The sequence below is a fragment of the Elephantulus edwardii genome, unplaced genomic scaffold, assembly GCF_000299155.1.
Source record: "Elephantulus edwardii isolate Elephantulus edwardi_28Jun2011 unplaced genomic scaffold, EleEdw1.0 scaffold00002, whole genome shotgun sequence".
Lineage (NCBI taxonomy): Eukaryota > Metazoa > Chordata > Mammalia > Macroscelidea > Macroscelididae > Elephantulus > Elephantulus edwardii.
The window spans coordinates 27,423,677-27,445,117 of record NW_006399752.1 but is presented as its reverse complement, the minus strand read 5'-3'; the positions used below and the strand labels follow the sequence as shown (position 1 = coordinate 27,445,117).

General features: G+C 50.3%; 1 protein-coding gene across 1 annotated transcript in view; it reads left to right on the top strand.

Moving 5' to 3' along the window:
• The window catches only part of TDRD9 (tudor domain containing 9), a 161,919-nt gene extending 144,761 nt beyond the window's left edge, over nt 1-17,158 (top strand). The window contains exons 33-36 of the mRNA XM_006879162.1: nt 5,384-5,522; nt 8,696-8,814; nt 16,568-16,640; nt 17,057-17,158. Coding sequence (XP_006879224.1) covers nt 5,384-5,522; nt 8,696-8,814; nt 16,568-16,640; nt 17,057-17,158 — 433 coding nt within the window. The remainder of the gene's footprint in view (nt 1-5,383; nt 5,523-8,695; nt 8,815-16,567; nt 16,641-17,056) is intronic.
• Nucleotides 17,159-21,441: the final 4,283 nt, after the last annotated feature.

Genomic DNA, 21,441 nt, shown 5'->3' with positions numbered 1-21,441 from the left:
AGTTCCTTAGGGCCCTGAAATTCTGTATTTCACCTTTTTGGATCGGCTGCTTCTATGGAATCCTTGTTCAGAATGTTCAGTGTTGGTGGCAGATGCAGGAGGTGATTTTGGTTTTCGGGGATCTTAGTAAAGAACACTGAGTGGTGAGGTGCGTCCAGCCTCTGACTCCACCGTGAGTATTGAGGCAACATTTGGGAGAGTTTTCATGGTAACAAGAATTCTGTACAAAGTGCTGCTTGTGAGTGAAGCACTGAACGGGGCGGTTGAAGTTGTCAGAAATGTCATTTTACTTGAACCCGTAGTGCCGTTGTAGCAGCAGTCCAAGAATCAGAGGCATATTGTATTGGAGAAATAGGCTGCCTGAAACCTCTCCAAAGTGCTAAGGAACAAAATGTCACTTTAAAGACTGAAGTGTGCCTAATTCAAGCCTGGGTATTTTAGTTGTTTTCTCTGCACCTGCGAGTTGGACAGTGAATAGGAAGGCTGGAGAGCCAGTGGCTTTGAGTTGAGGTGTTTGAGGAGAGTCCTGACCATCCCGTGGACTCCAAAAGAATGTAGAAATCGGGGAGGAGGTGCAGGCGGAGAGCTCCTTAGTGGCGAGGAGGTCAGACTTTGTCTCACATACTTCAGGTGTGTTTTCAGAAGGGGTCATACTGGAAAAGTAGAGAGTTGGTGAAAGAGGACGACCCTTGAGAAGATAGAGGGACACTGATGGTACCAGTAGTGTGGAGTGTGTGAGGAGGGCACGGCACAGGGGAGTGTCTGATGGGGCCTTCAGTGGGTCATTAGAAGTGGTCATCTGCTCAGTGACACCTGACAACAGAAAACAGCAGGGCCTTGGACAGAAAAGAGGGAGATCCCATCTTTAAGACAGGGTGGAAATGCCACAGCAGATTCTGAGATGAGGTCTTCCAGGAGCTGGGCCATGTGGAAACTGCCCAGGCACTGACCTGTCCTTCTGGTCATATGTAGAGTGCCTGGCTGAGCTGGGGCTGAGGTGACCCAAAGGCCCTGGCATCTCTTTGTCCCCTCTGCTGATACCTACTCAGGAGTTACTGTTGTAGTCACAATATTGTAGTGACTTTCCTGAGTTTAAAAAAAATTGTGCCCAGTCCTTGTTTTCCATCAAAACATGCACTCTATGCCACAACCTGATGAGCCCGGGAAGTGCCCCACTAGCAGACAGAGCGAGTCACAGAGGGATGCATCCTGGTGGTCCCACCGGTGGGGAAGACACGAAGGTGCAGAGTGGTCATCCAGGTGGGGGTGGTCGGTCGTTGGAGATCATGAGTTGATGCGCATGGTGGGAAAACCCAGAAGGGGACAGAACTTAGAGGGACCCAGCATGAAAATGTCGTCCTACAGAACGACGTGTGTGGCCACAGTGTTCTGCACACACGCACCAGTGCCGGCCAATCAGCTCCAGCTCCCAACCGCCCTGCAAGACAGAGGACAACTGCCCGTGGGCGAGCCAAGGCCCTATGCTCTTTAGGAAGCAGATAGTCACTTCCTGCTCCTGGGTGTGAAGTGGTGACCTGTCAGAAGCTGAGCGCTCAACCACTGCTCCACCAGAGCTGGCACTGCTGCCTCGCCGGGATCCGTGTGCAGTGAGCGGCGCCGGGTGACCCTGCTTCACCTGGGTCCGTGTGCAGTGAGCGGCGCCGGGTGACCCTGCTTCACCTGGGTCCGTGTGCAGTGAGCGGCACCGGGTGACCCCATGGAAGAAGCAGTGTCAGCTCAGCCCCCCCCCAGGCTTTTCCTCTTCCTTACGGGACAGCACAGAGCACTTTGTTCTGGTCTAAGTTGCTGTGAGTCCATACCCGCCCTGTACCCCAAGAACAACACATGGATGCTGTGAGCATTGCAGACCCTGCAGCAGGGAGTCTTTCCTGTGGAATCTCAGGTTGATAATGGTTACATTTTAAAGCAGCAGTTGTTCCTTAGTGGGCTCTCGTTAGCTTGCAGTAGGATTACTCTCCACTTTGAATGTATTGGTCTGACCGGTGCCCCGTCCCCCAGCCGTACCCCTCTCACGATGCTGCAGCGTGAGCTTCCTCCTCCTGTGCCCATGACATGAGCACTCTGCAGTGTGCTCTGCTGTAATCTTGTGATAGTTAAAATTTCACTTTGAGTGTAAAGTAGCTTGAAGTGAATTAAAGGTGTTTTCTGTTGTGTTCATTACAATTCCTTAGGTTCGTAAGAAAATCTCAGCCCTTGAAAGGTGACTAGGTCCCATGCTTGGGGTACCTTTCCTGACCTGATAGGTTAAGACCTCTAGCAAAGAGACTGAGTGAGGTTTTGTTGAAATTGTTGAAGAGAGCCTTCTCTTTGATTCTGGCAACCTCTGGCATTCTTCGTTACTCCGTCCTGGATCCATTCTGACTCCTGCACCCCACCTTCTGGTTTGTAAGGCTGTCAGCCTTTCCCCCCCTTCTTCTTTTTTTTTTTAATTAATTTTCATGAACGTTTACAGAGGCTTTGGATTTCCATTCATTCATTGTTGCACTTTTCTCCCTGCTCCCCTCCCCCCATTTGCTCTTCTTTTGAAAAGTAAAAGAAAAATTTTTATTGTTATACAGTCCCTCCACTATGCAGCGTTTGTCTTGGGCTCCTGTCATGACAGTAATACCTAATCATATATCCCTTTTAAACAGTTCTCCCCCTCATCTGTCTCAATGCAGTATACATTTTTTATCCATTTTTCTCAGTCTCCCTACAACCCTGATGTCAGTCCCTTTTTACAAGAGTGGCATTATGCAGTATTTGTCCTTTTGTGACTGAGATATTTCACTCTAAGGCTGTCAGTCTTAACAGTGGGAGGAGGCCGTGCCTCTTCCTCTGTCAGAATAGTTGGTGACTCCAAGCTGCCACCTTTTCATTGAGGAGCCCTGCACATTGGACTCCACCTCCCAGGACTCCTAAAGTGATTTGGGGGACTGCTTCATAAAACAAGTATCCTCACATTTGTAAGTCTGGACTCTTTTATTCATAAAACTAAGAAATCTTAGCTTTTGAACTGGAAAAGCTCTGCCTTTGTCTAGAATTTTTCATCAAAACTTAATTGTTCTAGACAATGGGTACATGTTGGCAGGGAGGGAGGGGTTATTAAGAATCAAAGAAAATTAGCAAAATACTGCAGATTACATTTGGTATTATATTAATGTTTGTTCTTTTGTCTTATAATTGTTAAAGCTATCATGAGTCCTGCTACTTAAAGTGATATCTGAAAAGGTGGAAGAGCCTGGTAGGTGGTGGTCTGGGGCCTGGAGGGGCCTGGGAGTTGGGCTTCAGGGGCCTGGTCAAGCTGGAGAGAGGACATGGGTTGGATGGTATGTGCCTCGGCTGGAGGGACAGCTGGAGGGCTGAGTGGGCACTTGAGAAGACTTGAACTGGCTAAGCAGAGAGGGCTCACCCCTGACTTGTAGATGCTTGTAAGTGCATGCTTTCTGCTGACTGCCCCTCAGTGGGGGATGCGGCTGGTCTGTTTCTTAAATGACTGCTGCCTGGGAGCAGGGTAAGCAGCAGGAGGCGGCCAGGGACTGGCCAGGAGGTTCGGTTTGAGCCATGCTGACTGCATGGTGGTGACAGGTGGCGGCTTGGAGCAGCCTGGGGGCAGTGGGAGAACTTCTGGAGTGACAGCTCCTGGGCAGGGGGTGAGTGTGAGTTTTTGGTAAATCTGACAACAGAACTTTAATGACATACATTTTTGTGATTCTCTTGGTTAGAATGGGGAAGTGGAACAACGTCTTACAAGCTCGCACTAAGTGCTAGACTTCTTTCACAAGTTATAAATATGTGTACACCATTTTCTCAGAAATCTTAGTCATCAGAATTTAACCCCTGGAGGAATTCTGAGGTGGGGAAGAGAGGTTGTCTGTTAGAATGTTTTTTACATCAACTCCAGCAGAGAGTTTTAGACACTGAAGATGGTGTAGGGGTACTGGTGTCGTAACTCCATGGGAGGAGGAGGATCGTGATCAGAATCCACGCCCAAGGCTGCTTCCTGTGAAACACAGTCAGACTACCTCCTCTCTCTACCTTCTCATGATTCTGCCCCCACTTGTCCCTTCACACACACCCTGCTGGGCCCCAGGATGCGTTGTGATGACCACTGGTGATGTTGTGGGAGGGTGGCGGGTTCTGGTTTGGCGTTGGGAGCGACTCGGGACGGGTTTGCGGCTGTGGCCAAAGCCCAAGCCTCCCAGCTCTCCACGGACTGGTGCCTGGAAACGTCCACTCCTCCAGTAGACCTCCTCACTGCACGGGCCTGGATGGGAAGCTCCCGCGCTGTCCTCCTGGGCTGCTTCCGCCGCTGCCGTTTCTCAACATCTTGCGCAGTCTCTCCTCACCGCTCGCTCGCTCTCTCACTCTCAGCCTCGTTCTCGCTGTCTTGTGCTCTCACTCGGTCTCTGTCTATTGGAGCCACGAGGTCCTGAGTGCAGGGACCCTGCATCCAAAGGACGTCCTTTCCTAGGGATAGTAGGATTCCCCCTTCCTGGTTCTTGGGTGGCTCGTTTGAGATGGAGCATCGGGGCTCCAGATGCCGCGTCCCTACAGAGGTGCCACACACCTTACTTAACGTTATTAAAAAGCTCTCCAGTCCCTGTGCTGCAGGCACATGCTCTTTTGTTCTGCCACCTCGTCACTTGGTGGGAGTTTATCACACTTTGGTGAGAAAGGCCATATAAAAAGAATTCTTAAGATTACACAAGCCTAAATATTGCATAATAAAAGAATTTATTCTTCATATATTGAGATTGTGAATAGCTTCTGTTTGCTTGGCTCCACAATCTGCACTCTCGTTACCAGGAAGTAAAAAGACAAATTGTGTTGGGAAAGTCTGCTGTCAGGGACCTCCCCAGTGAACTGAAGAGCAACAGTGTCAGTCTAAAGACTCAGGTGCACCTGATCCAGGCCATAGTCTTCACAGTTACTTGCTATGCATCAGAAAGCTGGGCAGTGTGATGCCTTTGAGCTGTGGTGCTGGAGAAGAGTGTTGAGTATACCACGGACTGCTAGTAGAACAAACAAATTCATCCTAGAGAAGGAGAAACCAGACTGCTCCTTGGAGGCAAAGATTCTGGGGCTTCATCTGACATACTTTGAGCATGTTGCAAGGAGGAACCAGTCCTGGGAGGAGGGAGAGACAGCACAAGAGAGGAAGACCCTTGATGAGTCGGATTGATTCAGCGACTGGGGTAGTGGGGGCAGGTGTGTCAGAGACAGTAAGGTTGACACAGGATAGAGCAGGGTTCAGGGCTGTTGTACAGGGGTCGCGGTGAGGCACGAACCACTTGATAGGACATAACTTTAGGAGTTCTTTAACAGTGAAATGGTGCTTTGACAGTTTTGAAATTCAGTCTTCTCAAAACACTTTCTTTAGGATCGATCGGCATGGAAGATGTTATACCGGAGTCCTCTGTGGTTTGGGGTGGAACCCCACCACCGGAACCTCCATCTTTCCAGAGCACGACATTGAGCTTGCGTTTGACGTTCAGTTCAAAGTGGAGGATGTTGTGGAGGTAACTTGCCACAGTGTCCCCGCTGTCACCTTCCCTCCCTCGCTTTGCCGACTTGTGCCTTCAAGAAGTGAATGCCGTATCTGTTTAGATCCACCAGCATCTAAACCCCTGTGCACTTGAGGAGGGATGCTCACACTCAACCAGAGTGATTCCCAGCCAGTGAAGCGTCAGTCACACCTCCACTTGGCAGCTGTTTCACCTTTTCTGACACCGGTTGCCCCTCCATGCCCCCGACATGCGTGGCACATTGCAGTGACCACACAGAACCCATGGACCACCCTTACTAGTAGGTGGTTATGAAGGAGGTCACAGGTTGTGACTCAGGATCAACTAGCCCTTGAAGGTACAGCTCAGATTACAGGACACAGCTCATCAGTCAGGGCACCTTCCACCCAGGATGGCTCTGACCCCTCCTCAGTCATGCCGACAGACAGACTCTTGGTCTGCCAACCAGTAGCTTTTCTCTTGGCCGTGCTACCCTGCAGGCCTTTTCTAGACCTCAGCGCTGCCTGGGCAGTGTGACCGTACTTTAGTGCCTGGAGGGAGGCCTCGCCCTCCATCACCAAGCTCCTGCCCACGGCTTCTGTGCCATCTCACTGCATAGGTCAGTGGGCACCACCACAGCACCTGCTGGCTCCAGGGAGCTCACTGCTCAGACTCTATCTGCTGCTGTTCTCTGATTGGGTCTGCTGTGGTTACCCCGGTTTCAGCATCTCGTGCCCTCGTCCTGTGTCTAGGAGATCCTCTGCGGGGGCCCAGGATCCAATGATGCACTCCCCTGTGGTCTCTGTGACAGGGATGAAGTTCTCTAAGCTCTACGGGATGGGCCCTAATACTCCCCTGCAGGCAGGATCCTCCTTGCCAGACCTTGAACTAACCAGTGCACCGGCTGCTGCCCTGGCACTTACTGCTGCTCTTCGCTTGCCTGGCTTGGTCAGCTTTCCTGGGAGAAGTGACTTCCTGTTGAGAAGGTGTGCTGAATCCTGCACTTGGTGCAGATCAGCACTAACTGAACACCATGGCTGGAAAGGAGGGCCGAGCTCTGCCCTCCCTCCATGCTCTCACGGACACAGGTGCTTTGCTGGCTAAGTCACGTGCTGCCCTCAGTGGGTCAGTCTGTGAATGAAACAAATGCTCAATTCAATAGACTGCAGCTGGCCTTGAGAATGGGGTTCTCAGAACACCTGATGGTGCTCATGCAAAACCTATACTTGGACCAGGGAGCAGTCATCAAAACAGAACAAGGAAACACTGCATGATGGTTCAATTTCAGGAAAGGAATGCATCAGGGATGCGTCCTGTCTCCATACCTTTTCAGTCTGTATGTGGAAAAGATCATTTCTGAGGCTGGAATCTATGAGGAGGGAATGTGGCATCAGGATTGGAGGAAGACTCATCAACACGCTGTGATATGCAGATGATAAAACCCTGAAACTGAGGAGAACTTGAAGCACTTGCTGCAGAAGGTCAAGGACTATAATCTTCAAGGTGGATTGAAGCTCGACATCTAGAAGATGAAGGTTCTCCCCACTGGGCCGACTGGCCATGATGGCACTTCCTCCAAGACTTATGTCTTTGTGCTTTTGGCATTCTCTGGGATACTCAGTACTCTTCTCCAGCATCATAGCTCAGAAGCATCAGTGAGTCATTGCCGAGCTCTCAGATACACAGCAAGTGACTGGAAACACCACGGCCTGAACCAGACACACCACACCTTAGTCCTCAAACTGATGTCATTGTTCTTCTCCAATAATTTCTGGAGAAATAATTAAAGTCTCAGTAATTTGGAGACTCCACACTTGCCCAGTGCGATACGTTTCCTGATTTCCCAACTGCTGGTACCAAGGTGTTTATTTTGGATCCGAGTAAGGTGAAGTTGTTGACAGTTGCTGAGTAAACAGAGCGAGGGAACACTACCTTTAAGGACTGATGGGTAAAAAAACACAGGCTTGGTGACAGAAATGATCAAATGATTGAATTTTGTACCATCACTGATTTATTCATTTCAAATAATTTTTTTTTAAAATGGTGACTGTAGACGTGGACCTCACATGATCGACTACGCGGGATCAGATTGGCTAGAGCTGTGGAAATACCTGCAGTCAGAACCAGCCCAGGGCCTGACTGTCAAACAGATCATCCATCAGCTGCTCATGTGTGAATTCAAAGTGAAGTTGAAGAATGATATTAAAAGAAACCAAATGGGACCTTAAGTCTGTCCCACCTGCATTTGAAACCCATCATAAAATAGATTTACTGCGTTGAGCACTAATGATCGAAGGCCAGATGAGTTGTGGGATGCCATCAAGGATGCCACCCATGAAGAGAGCCGGTCTGCCCAGAGGGTTCATTGCCGTATCCTGGTGAGCCCGACACAGATGCTCACGGGATCCTCCCCCTCCATCCCTAGGCTCCACGTACCTGTGGTGAGTGTGCACCCTGCAGAGATGGCTCACATCCTGTGCACATGGCACGTCTGTGCACTTCTGAGCAGACGGTGGTCAGTTCTTGGCCTCAGTGAGAGGACTGACTTGCAGATGAAGAGTCTGTCTGTACCTGCAGCCACTCTCACAGGTTTTCAGACCTAATAGAAGGAGGAGTGCAGAGGCAAGGGACCTTCTAAAAGAGCAGTCACCCAGCGAACAGGCTCTCACGCCTCAGAGAGGGCGCTTGGGAAGGATCCCCGTAGCACATGCTGTGCCAGAGGGCACCTGTGGTGGAGAGAAGCTGCTTGCTGACATGCCTGAGATGAGCTGAGAGTCTGCACTGAAGAAGAGAGGAACTCTTCCTTCTAGGGAACATTCTGGACTCCAGCCTGCTGCTTGATCTTGTTGATGCTGACCCTGAGTTGGACCCTGTTGCTCGCTCACTTGACATTACATAAGGTGATTTGAGTTCAGTGTGGTCACTGCAGCAGACTGTTGAACTCAGAGAAGTGGACAGTGCTGCGGGATGGGCAGCTGGTGTCACAGATGGTCAAAAGGTTGGGAGGTGGTCTGTGAAACCTCCGCCTCGTGGGGTTCAGCCTGGAACCAATGGTGTCTAGTGCCCCCCTCCTGAAATGAGAGTTCTGTGTGCTGTGGTCTCTCAGATATGGACTCCAACGGTTCCTCAGTGGTTTCATGCATTTGTGGTAGTGGCTCGTGACTGTCTATGTTGCTGTTTGTCTACAGATTAATATTCTCAGAGCGGCTATTAACAAGCTAATATGTGATGGACCTAATGGATCCAAGTATCTCGGGCCAGAGAGAACTGCCCAGTTACAAGGCAGCGCACGCCAGAAGCTTCTGAGGTAAGTGCTGTGAGCGGGTAAGCTGCTTTCCTTCCCACCCACGGGATACGGGCGGTGGGCATCCCAAGTGGGATTCTGGTGTCCAGTCAGCACCTCCCACCTCGTCCAGCAGCCAGACGGGGCCCAGGCAGTCAGTAAGCAGTGGTCTCCCGAGGCACAGGTGGAGCCCAGGGAACTCACCTGGACAACTCAGTGCCTCCCAGTGGTCAGTGGTGGGCAGCACTGGAAGATGCCTCAGAGAGGGAGCGGGCGGCGCTGTGCTTGCGCCTGGCCCTAGCCGGGGAATAGCACCCTGACCTCTTCTGGGCCTCCCATTAGCAAACTCAGCCACAGTCCAGAGGGCAGGGGCTTCCATGTTGTGAGCTCAGGTCAACCTCAAGGGCCCCAGAGAAGATGAGCGGAGTGGAGTGTGGATGGAAGGGCCCTAGTAGCGTCCAGCACCTCTATCCTCCGTCCTCTCAGAGACCACTCAGCCAGGCTGGTGGCAAGGACGGACTGCACGGTGCTTGTAATGACAGGGTGACATCCTCCCTCCTGTGTGTCTGGGACAGTGCAGCCCAGGACTCAGACATAAGGTGAACATCCCACGGGCCAGCTGCCAGATGAGCGTGGGTCAGTTGTCCAGGAAGGCCTCAGTGTGCACTCAGTGGCACTGTCCCCTCACACTGCACATGGCTGTGTCCTGACTCGCTAGGCCATCAGCTCAGTGGATTTGGGTTTTTAAAAAACTATTCTGAGCATTTAGAAGTGTTTCCACAATCCAGTTTTACTGTCCTGTGGTTTTACTTGGAGTTCCTGTCCATGATTTCTTAAACCAGGTAAACCACCCCTCAAGTGGATGCTCGCTCACAGCCCCTACCCAGTGTCCAGGTCCGGGGGCCCACGCGGTGTGCTAGGCTCTGTCCTGCGAGCGGCAGGCAGGCTCTGGTGTGGGGGGCTTTGGCCAGTGAAGACTCACATCAACTCTTGGCTTAAATTCACTTGTTACAAATGCCAGTTAAATTCCTAAAATGTAGCAACTTGGCTTCAGTTTCACTTTCTTTTTCTCTTTTCTGAGCCCCAGTCTTGTTAATTTACTTATGTATCTTATGCCCATGAAACAGTCAAAGAATCGAGCACCGAGCTCTGTTGGACATATTGGTGAGAGTAAGGACAACAGTTTGAGGGTTCAAGCGCACCCCCCAAACAGCAGGTTTTTCACATGTCCGTGTGCCTGTCACCCTCGACAGTGGGAGGCCCGAGAGGAGTCATCTAGGCAGACTGCCCAGGCAGCAGTGCACCCGGGTCCTCCCGAGAGGAGAGGAGGGGAGCCGGCTTCACCTGCTCTGATCGTGCTTGTCGGGGGGGGGGGGCAGTGATGAAAGGAAGAGCGTCCTTGAGAGGCATGGTCAGGGTGACCACGGCCAGTGGCTTTGAGCACAGCAGAGGGTGAGGACCCTGGGGGGCTGTGCACGGGGTCACTGGGTCAGACTCGATGGCCCGTTAGAGCAGTGCTGCAGGCCCCAACTGATTTCCCGTCCCTGTCGTTGGACCTTTGAAGTCTAGAGTTTGGCTGTTCCACCCAGTTTCTGGGTTTGCTGCTACCTGCTGGACATTTCTGTCTCACTTTAATCCTTGAGGGTGCTTTACTGGACTCCTCTGAACTCTGTGGAGCAGCACCGTTGGTGGCTCAGCACGCCCTGCTCCTGGCTCTGTAGCCCCCACAGTTCTGTTGTTTAAAAACTTTATCGTTATTTTGAAATTGGCGGTTTCAGATAATGTAGCAGTTGAGGATTTGGGGTTTTCCCTCCCCCTGAGGGTGCTAGAGAAACTGGTGACAGTGCGGCAAACTGAAAGGTTAGTACTTTGAACCCAGCAGCCACCCCAGGGACAGTGATGGGCAGTCTCCGGGAAAGATTCTCAGCCTCCGGAACGGGTGAGGTCGCCACCAGCTGGAACTGACCCTGGGCCATGGCTGTGAGTTTTGGTTGCCTGGTTGATAACCATGTCACGGGACCATGAGCCTTCGCATGAGGGGACTGCATTGCCGTCCCAGAAACCCAGCTGCTTTGTAGGAGAAAGATGGGAAGGCAGCCACCATGTGATACCAGCCTCTGAAACCCGCTGGGGGGTCACCATGAGTCTGCTCCAACCCACGGCACACAGCACAGTGTTGTCAGCACGACTGTGGCCCTGTTGCGGGGCCGGTGCTGGGTCAGGTCACTTTCCACTGTCATACAGGGGGTCACAGTGAGGAGGTATGGCTTGATCGCCCTGTGACAGTTGCTGAGCTGAGGCCTGGAGTAGTTCAGACACCTAACGTCTTCCCAGCCGCGGCCACTGTTGAATAGCTGTCTGCACGCTGGCCCATCCCTCAGCTGGCTTGTGACCACTAGCCTTGACTCTGCTCTCTGACCTTGACTTGCTCAGTCGTCTTGGAGCCTCCTTCTGGCCTGAAGCTTCTTGGACTCCTCTGACTCGTGATTTGCTCTCCTCAGCACCCCCAGACGCTTCTCTCCTGAGGTCTGACCCACAGACCAGGGACTTAGAGCATTTGCAAACACATGAGCCACTTCCTTGACGTTAAACTCACTCTGTGTGTGCGTGATAGATAGATACACATACGTTTATGGAAGCTTTGCTGCTTGTGCTTCTCTAGAGAACCAGGCGGTGGTGGCGGTGGCGGTGGCGGCGGGGACGGTAGCTGGGTGCCAGCAAGCTGGCTGGCTCTTAGCAGCCCTGTGAACAGCAGATTCCCGGGCCTTCTGCTCAGTGAGTTGTGTTTTGCTGTGGTAGCTGGCGAGGGTCTGCTGGGCACATTCTGCCTCCCGTGGTCCCAGGGTTTGTGTTTCAAGTCATTGTGATGTCTCAGCCTGCTCTCCGTGTCACCTGGTGTCTACACCGCTGCGTGCTCAGCCAGTGACCCATCAGAGCTGAGCTCAAAACACCTGGTCTCCGCGCTCCTTGTCAGCAGCTCGTGTGTGGGCTGAGTGGCCACTCTGATGTTAGTAGAACTTCCAGGTCTCGTGTGTGTGTGTGTGTGTGTGTGTGTGTGTACACGTGCGCGCACATGCGTGGACATGGGCAGCCTCCAGCCAGGGCAGTGGGTGAGCCAGTGCCTGCGTGTGTGTGCGTGTGCGTGCCCCACCCCACCAGTCAGGGCAGCGCTGGCTCTCTCATGTGGGTGTGCATGTGTCTTTGAAGCTACCAGGGACGTGGAGGAGTTCGTCCCATTGTTGGTGAAGCTTCTCTCTTGAATTGTGGATTATCTCTGGCCTGGGGCTTGCCTCCCGTGGGCCCCAGGGTCGCAGAGCTGGAGCCTTTCCCCTCTGTCCTCCGGGAGGCCACCATGTTTCTGTCAGCGCTTTTGTGGCACTGCTGATTTCCGCTCTCTGTGAAGCAGGTCAGCTCCCTCGGGCTCTTGGTCACTGGCCTCATCCGGGTGGGTCACGATGCTGGAACAGGCCAAGCCAGCGGGCGAGCAGGCAGACCAGCCCGGGCAAACATGTTGCAGATGTATTGCTCTTGTCCAGAAGTGATGCACATAGATGTTTCCAAACTTGTCCACATGCAGTTGATTTCCAGGACCTGGAAATGGGCTTTTTCACATTATCACATTGTCAGTCACTTTGGGGGCTTTTCCTGATCTCTTCCACTGGTGGCTTCAATCCTCATCTGCTTGCATTTCTCCACAGCAAATCATAAAGTGTCCTGTCTTATTTCAAAGAACTCAGGTCAAGGCTACCACAGTGGTGGGCGACCCTCGGAGGTGGGGCACCCTCAGTGGTGCGGGACCCTCACTGGGAATGCGCTTTGGGTCTAAATACATTCTGATTGTAACCATGTGGACTTTAACCTTTTAAAAGACAGTTAACAATCTGGAATAAGAGGTTTATTACCAAAGAGGCTGAGAGATGGAAGGGGGAGGAAAATGTGCAACACTGAATGAATGAAAACCCAGACTTCCTGTAAAGTACAGCAAGGAAAGATTTGTTTTCAAAGAGAAAAGCGTACTCGGGGGTGAGGGAACAGGGAGGGAAATGTGCAACAGTGAATGAGTGGAAATCCAAGTTCTGTATAAACTCTCGTTGTTGTTGTTGTTGTTGTTGTTGTGTGCCATCGAGTCACTTGCGACTCATAGCAACCCTGTGCACAAGAGCCCCAAACACCATTCTATCCTGTGCCAACCTAGCCATTTCAAACACACTCATTCCCACCACTCCACTCACAGAATCGATCCATCTCATTGAAGGTCTTCCGCTCCTTCGCTTCCGCTCCACTCTCCCAAACATGATGTCCCTCTCCAAGGACCAGTCCCTCCTTGCAGCATGCCCAAAGTATGTCAGACGAAGCCTCAGAATCCTTGACTCCAAGGAGCATTCTGGCTTCACCCTCTCCGGGACAAACCTGCTTGTTCTCCTAGCAGTCCATGGTATATTCAACACTCTTCTCCAGCACCACAACTCAAAGGCATCAATTCTATCATCCCTATTCACTGTCCAACTCTCCAATACATAACACATAAGTGCAAAGACTATAGCCTGGATCAGGCATGCCTTAGTCTCCAGCCTGACATCATTGCACTTCAGTACTCTTGAGAGGTCCCTGACAGCTGACTTTCCCAATGCAGTTCATCTCTTGATTTCCTGGCTGCTGGTACCAAGAGTGTTGACTGTGGAGCCAAGTAAATGAAAACTGTTAACTATCCCAACCTCTTCACCATCCATACTGATGCTGCCAGTTGGCCCAGTTGTGAGAATTTTTGTTTCCTTGATGTTGAGCTTCAATCAATCCATATTGAAAACTGCAGTCCTTGACCTCCTGCAGCAAGCGCTTTAGGCCCTCCTCAGTTTCAGCGAGCAGGGTTGTGTCATCTGCATAACACAGGTCGTTGATGATTCTTCCACCAATCCTGATGCCACATTCCTCCTCCTACAGCCCAGCGTCTCGGATGATCTGTTCTGCATACAGATTGAAAAGGCATGGAGACAAAATACATCCCTGGTGGACCCCCTTCTTGATTTTGAATCATCCAGTGTCTCCCTGTTTTGTTCTGACGACTGCCTCTTGGTCCAAGTATAGGTTTCACATTAGCACAATCAAATGTTCTGGGATTCCCATTCTTCTCAGAGTCAGCCACAGCTTGTTGTGATCCACACAGTCAAAAGCCTTTGCATAGTCAATAAAGCACAAACAGACATTCTTCTGGTATTCTCTTCTTTCTGCCAGGATCCATCTAACATTTAGCTCTAATATCCCTAGTACCACGACCTCTTCTAAATCCAGCCTGCACATCTGGCAGTTCTCTGTTGACATATTGTTCCAAACATTTTTGGATAATTTTCAGCAGAATCTTGCTTGCGTGTGATATCAATGATATTGTTCGATAATTTCCACATTCTGTTGGGTCACCTTTCTTTGGAATGGGAACAAATATTGATCTCTTCCAGTCAAAATCACAGTAAAAAAAGACAAAACCAGCTTCTAGCTGTGCTGTCTAGTGGGACCCAGCTCAGCTGACCCTCTGAGGTTTCCAGAGGCTCTGACCACATACACCTTCAGAAGCAGAGATGGCCCATCTTGCCCCCCCAAGGGGCTGCTGGTGGGTTCACACCACCTTCGTGGGGGTTTGGCTGCACAATGCCCTGCTCATTAGACCACCAGAGTCTATACTTAAGAATTTGAGGGGACACTATAACAACATAAAAGTTAACAATCCAATTGAAAAATGGGCACAGGATATGAACAGACACTTTGCCAAAGAAGACATGCAGATGGCCAACAAACACATGAAGAAAAGTTCAAAATCCCCAGCTCTAAGAGAGATGCAAATCAAAATAACTATGAGATACCATCTTACCCCAGGAAGAATAGCAAAACTCAACAGAGCAGCAAACAGCAAATGCTGGCAAGGTTGTGGAGAGACTGGAACCCTTATTCACTGTTGGTGGAAGCGTAAAATGGTGCAACCACTGTGGAAGGCGGTATGATGCCTTATTAAAAAGTTGGAAATGGAAATACCATTTGACACAGCAATTCCACTACTGGGAATATACCCTAAAGAAACCATAATTGTCCACCCAAGCAGATATATGCACATCCATGTTTACTGCAGCTGTGTTCACAATACCAAGGAGTTAGAAACAACCCAAGTGCCCATCAACAAATGAATGGATAGAGAAGCTGTGGTATATTCACACAATGGAATACTACGCTGCATTGGAAAACGAGGAACTCATGCAATACACAAAATGGGTGATGCTGGAGGACATTGTCTTGATTGAAATATGTCCGTCATAAAAGGACAAATACTGCATAGTGCCACTGTTGTAAAATGGGACTGACATCAAGGTTGGGGGAACCTAAGAAAAGAGGGGCTAAATAATGTATACTGCATTGAAACAGATGAGGGAGAGAACTGTTTAAAAGGAACGTAGGATTAGTTATTTTCATGACAATATTACAGAAAGAGAAATGCATAGTAAAAGTGGACTGTGGAGTTGAAGGGGGTTGTATAACAATGAAAATTTTTTTCCCAAAGATAAAAATGAACTGGGGGGAGGGGTGGGCAGGGAGGAAAATATGCATCAGTGAATGAATGGGGGGAAATTAAATGGAAAGAAAATAATGTAAAATATATATATATGTTGCATTAAAAATCATTAATTAAAAAAGATCCTAAAAAAATAATTTGAGGGGAAAATAGTGTTTTAAGAGTTTTCTAACCATAATTGTTTATACTGTTAGTGTACCATGGCTGACACTGAGAAGAATGGCCTTCCTAGCACACTGGATTGTGCTTAATGGAAACCTATCCTTTGACCAGGAGGCAGTCATCAGAACAGAGCAAGAAAACACTGCATGGTTCAAAATCAGGAAAGGTGTCTGCCAGGGATGCGTCCTATCTCCACACCTTTTCAATCTATATGAAGAGCAGATGATCCGGGAGTCTGGGCTCTATGAGGAGAAGTATGAAATCAAGATTGGAGGAAGAGTCATCGTCTTGCATTATGGTCATGACACAACCCTGCTTGCCAAAACTGAGGAGGACCTGAGGCATTTGCTGCAGAAGGTCAAGATTTTAACCTTAAAAAAAAAAAAGAAGATTTTAACCTTCAATATGAATTGAAGCTCAACATTGAGAAAACAAGGATTCTCACAACTGGGCCAATTGAGAGCATCATCCTAGACAGTGATTGTTAACAGCTTTGCCTCGCTTGGCTCCACAGTCAACATTCTTGGTACCAGCAGCAAGGAAATCTAAAGACAAATTGCATTGGGAAAATTTACTGTCCGAGACAGCTCCAGAGTACTGAAGAGCGATGATATCAGTCTAGAGTCTAAGGTGCACCTGAGCCAGGTCATGTTCTTCGCAGTTAAGATGGGCAGTGACGAAGGTTAACAGAAGAATTGATGCCTTCGAGTTACAGTGCTGGAGGAGAACAGATTTGTCTTGGAGAGGATGAAACCAAGCTGCTGCTTGGAGGCAAGGATTTTGAAGCTCCGTCTGATGTACTTTGGGTATGTTGCAAGGAGGGATTAGTCCTTAGAGAGGGACATCATGCTTGGAAGGGTGGAGGGACAATGCAAAAGAGGAAGACCCCGGATAAGAACGGTTGACTCAGTGACTGGGGTGTGTCAGAGACAGTGAGCTTGGCTCAAGATAGAGCAGGGTTCAGAGCTGTTGTACATGGGGTCACTATGAGTTGGAAATGATTTGATGGCACGAAACAACATATAGAAGATATTTTTCAGTGTTCTTTTTTAATTTTAGTTTATTCTGTCAGTTGAAGCCAAGAGAGAGAATTGTCCCTAAATGGCACGAGAAGCCGTATGTCTGGAATCTGGTGAGTGGACGCCGTTGGCATGGTGACCCTGCACACACAGGACCAAGGCCACCCCTCCTAGGCTGTCTTCACAGTGGCTTTGAGTTTGTCATCTCCGTTTGCCCCGCTCTATCTTGTTGAGCTTCCTCCCTCCTATCCCAGCCCTCTCCCTTCCCCTGCATGAGGCCCATCATCCCAGGACGTCCTCTGGGCAGTCGGATTCTATCCATGGCCTCTCTCTGAGTCAGAAATTACTTGGTGGCACCTAACAACACAGCAGAGTTGAATGTGTCTAAGCTTTGAGTAAATGACCTTGGAGAAGTGAGTGTATTATTAGTGTGTGCGTGCACGCTTACACATAACTGCATCTACGTATTCTGTCGTGTCCCCCTGGTGGCAAGTGCGCCTGCCTTTCTTTCCCTTTCTTGTCTCACCAGGTTGACCCGAAGCTGGTCATGGAGCAGGCCGACCGGGAGAACAGCAAGGGGAAGAGCGCCTCTCTGTACCAGCTCCACAAGCTGGTGGTGCTGAGTGCCTAGCTGTCAGCGGCCACCATCTGACCAGCCCGGGGAGACCCAGAGCGACTCTCCTGTACCTAAGATGCCAGTTAACTCTGCCCACTGCCCAGGAGGCCCATCCAGACCCAACTCTTCATTTGGGGGAAATGTTCTGGAAGAAGGCTTTTCTGGAAAAGAGCTGTGTGTTGCTTTATGAAGGTGAATGTCAGTGCCCAGGGCGTGTCCTGTTAGAGGGGTTGGACCTAGGCACCACAGAGGAGCAGAGCTTTCTCCTAAAAACCATGTGGCATTGTGTTTTTTTTTTATTTTTTCTTTCTTTCTTCTGCAAGGGAAGATACCTAATTTTTATAAAACTTGCTTCAGTTTTGTACATTTTAGATTTTTAAGTTTGAGTTTTCAGTACACATATCCTGGAGACAACCTGTCTGTTAAACAATAAAAGCAGTAGACTGAGTTTTTGTCTTTGATGGGTTTTAGTCAGAGGAAATTAAAATGTGGTGGTGGTGGTGGTGGTGGTGGTATTATGTACTGTCAAGTTGCCTGCTACTCACAGTGACCCTTGTACAACGGCCCTAAACCCTGCTCTCACTGTCTCTGACACACCTGTCCCCATTACCCCAGTTACTGAATCAGTCCACTCCATTCAGGGCCTTCCTCTCCTGCGCTGTCCCTCCACTCTCCCAGGCATAATGTCCCTCTCCAAGGACTGGTCCCTCTTTGAGACATGTCCAAAGTATGTCAGACGAAGCTTCAGAATCCTTGCCTCCAAGGAGCAGCCTGGTTTCACCCTCTCCAGGGTGAACCTGTTTATTCTTTTAGCAGTTCCTGGTATATTCAATACTCTTCTCCAGCACCACAGCTCAAAGGCATCAGTTGTCCTTCTGTCATCCCTAGTCATTGTCCAGCTCTCTGAAGGTGATGCAGTGTGCCCATGAAGACAGCCCTGGAAGCCCCCAGAGTTGACCAAGTCAGTGGCACGAGGTGTGCCCTTGGTCACTGTAGGTGTGGAAAAGTGAAGGTTATGGACAGCAGAGGCAGGGAGGTGAAGAGTCCACAGTCACCTGAAGTGGCCTTGGCCTCTTAGGAACTGTGCCGTTTTCTGGGATTGATCTTCAAACAGATCACTGGGGAGCTCATGCAGAGAGGGGCCAGCATGGCCTATAGAACCCCTACCCAGGGGCCTCGTACTCGAAGCCTCATGAGCCCAACTGGACCTGAGGGGCTGACCGCCAAGCTGAGAGCAGACGGTGCTGTGGTTGGCTGTCGCTGCATGTCAGCCTCTGCCCCAGTTCCACCTGCATCCCCAGGTAAGCTTTGATCAGAAGTGTTCAGGTGGGGTCCACACTGAAGGTGGGATCAGGCATTCCGGGGCCACATCGTAAGTGAGGTCCGCACTGAAGGTGGGATCCGTTGTCCAGGGCCACATTGTAGGTGGGGTCTGCACTGAAGGTGGGATCAGGCATTCCAGGGCCACATCGTAGGTGCTGTCCGCCCTGAAGGTGGGATCCGTTGTCCAGGGCCACATTGTAGGTGCGGTCCGCACTGAAGGTGGGATCTGTTGTTTAGGGCCATGTTGTAGGTGGGGTCCACACTGGAGTAGGAGTGGGCGTTCTGGGCTGAGCCTGACGTGGGAGGTGGCAGTCCTGAGGCTTCAGAACTCAGCATTGGGAAGTACGTTTTCACATGGTGTGGGAAGAGGATGCTCTGTCTCTAAATAAAGGAATGGGACATGAAGCCCCATGAAAGACAGAACAGATAGAAAAGCAGGCTTAGGCAGAGCCCTTACTGTAAAACTGTCTCTTCCCCCAAGTTGTGTTCTGTGCCATCGAGCTGTCTGTGACTCATAATGACCTTGTGAACGACGACTGAATCTTACACTGTCCTGAGTCACTCACGGGCTGACACACCGGCCCTGTGACTACATTTACTATCACTCCGTAGTGCAGATGCTTCCTCTCTCTGCTCCCTGTCTGCCTTCCAACATGATGTCCTTCTCCAAGGAAGGACTGACCTCCCCTGATAACATGTCCAAAGGATGTAAGGCTGCACTTCACCATACACACCTCAAGAAGCACCCTTCCAACAGGGATTTTAAAATGTGGGTAAAAACATCTTAAAATGCGAGTGTAGTATGTGCCTCAGAATAGTCTATGCATAGCAGCAGGGGGAGACCAGAAAGGTGCTGGAATCGGCTGGAATAGCTCCATGGAGTGAGGGCATCACAGAGGGAGGAGCCGGGCAGGATGGTACATCCGGGAGTAAGCAGTGCCTTGGGATCCTCAGTGGTCATTCTGCTGGGTGGTGTCTGCTGTGTGGCAGTAGTGCAAGTGCAGTTTGTGCATGAAGGGGGACCTGTGAACTAGTGGGGGTGGCACACAGGCTGTCCAGTGAGAAAGTGTAGGAAAGACTAGTATTTCAACATTGGGAAGGAAAATGCAGGACCCAGTTAACTGTGTGAACATACACAGTGCATTGTTGGTACAACGTGTAGCTATTTGAAGGACATTAGAAAAACAGCTTTACACCTGACAGATGGTTAATAGAAGCCTTAAAGAAACCTTTTTTTAAAATGGCCAGGAAAGAGGAATGAGTGAATTCTCTGAATGGATGACTGGCCAGCCAACAGAGATGGTGGGTTTCCCTAGGAGTGAGGAGAGTTCTGTGGCGGGGAGCCGGTTGTTCTGGGGCCAAGTGCCTCTCCCTCCAGTGGGGGCAGGGGAGCAGAGGGGCGCTTGCATTGGTGGTGAAATAGGAAGTGCTCTCCTGCTGGTGAAAATGACCGTGGCTGCACATGTTAGCCTTGGAATAGACAGCATCCTGGCCGTAACTAAGAATACAGACCCAGCGTGTGTGTGCGTTCCCTTAGCAGGGTCCTCATGGTCACTGAGGAAGGCCAGGATGGGGCACCTCTGCTTGGCCTCAAGTCCTGCCCAGGGCACCTCCCTGACACCAGACCAGGCCAGGCCCACAGCTGCTGGAAGAGACAGACCTTCCTCCTGGGCCACAGACACTTAATAGCTGGCAGTCTGGATGTGAACTTTGCAGCCTAAGATGTCAGAGACTGTGTGTTAAAGCCCCCCCCACCTTGGGTCTCTGGTCCAGCAGCACTGGAGAATCAAGGGACTGCGGCAGTAACCTTGAGGAGGCCGTGGATCTGAGCAAGGGCAAGGTTTCCATGGATTGTTCAGAGTTACTCTAAATTGTAGTCGACTCCATGGCAGTAACAACATAACCAAAGTGTCCCCCAGGTCCAATAGTGAGGTAAGTTATAACTGCACCCTGAGCAGTACAGTGCAGAATGAAGGGGGCCCCTTTTATCTGCAGGATGCAGTAGGTATGCAGGGGGGAGAGGAAACTCCAGAGGTAAGGGGTTGAACTGACCACCCAAAGGCATGCAGTTGGAGTGCACTAGCTGTGCTGAGGGGAACTAGATGGGCGATGTCCTCTGTCATGAGGTTTCCATGGAGACCACGGAGCATCAGCTAGGAGTCGGTTCTGATTGACAGTACGGAGCAGTGACACTGTGTGGAGAGAGAAAAGCAAGAGGAAGAAAGAGGCAGGGAGGTGTGCTAGATCTCACCTGGGTGTGCTTGTGTGTGTGTGTGTGAGGGTGGGAGGGTGGATGGGTGTGTGCATGCGTGTGTGAAAGCTGAGTGGTATTACAAGCACAGATGTGCAAGGACCCATCCCATATAAGCACCTGTGGTACTCATGATGGGAGGAAGTGGAATTGGGGTGGTGTCCATGAGGGTGGGTAAGAGCCGGGGCAGGAATCTGGTCATATGTAGGTGAAAATGTATTTCAGTCACTTTCTCTGATTTCGAGAGCTGGACACTGAAGAATTATGACCAAAGCATCCATGCCTGTGAGTTGTGGTCCTGGAGAAGAGAATTGAACATCCTTGGACTAACAAGAACAAACACAGCTGTCCTGGAGACGGTGAGACCAGGTGACTCCTTGGTTCTAAAGTTCTGTCTCACATTGTTAAAAGCATGACTCAATGTTGGGACAAACAGGGCAGAGCAAAAGGTCTTGGTAAAGCATTCCACTGAAGGACCACCGTACCGGTAGCCCTACCCTGTCCTGAGCAGACGGCGAAGACCCAAGACTCCAAGACACCGGCTTGATGCAACAGCAAGAGGAGAGGTTTATTGCGGAGCTCCGGGCCGACACATATCTCTCGCAGGAGATAGAGGAGTCGACCCTGAGCAGACAAAGTTGGCTCTTTTTATACACTTTAGGGGGATACAACTGGGTATCAGCTTCTCATTGGGTGATGAAAGCACAGTTTGAATTCATTGGTT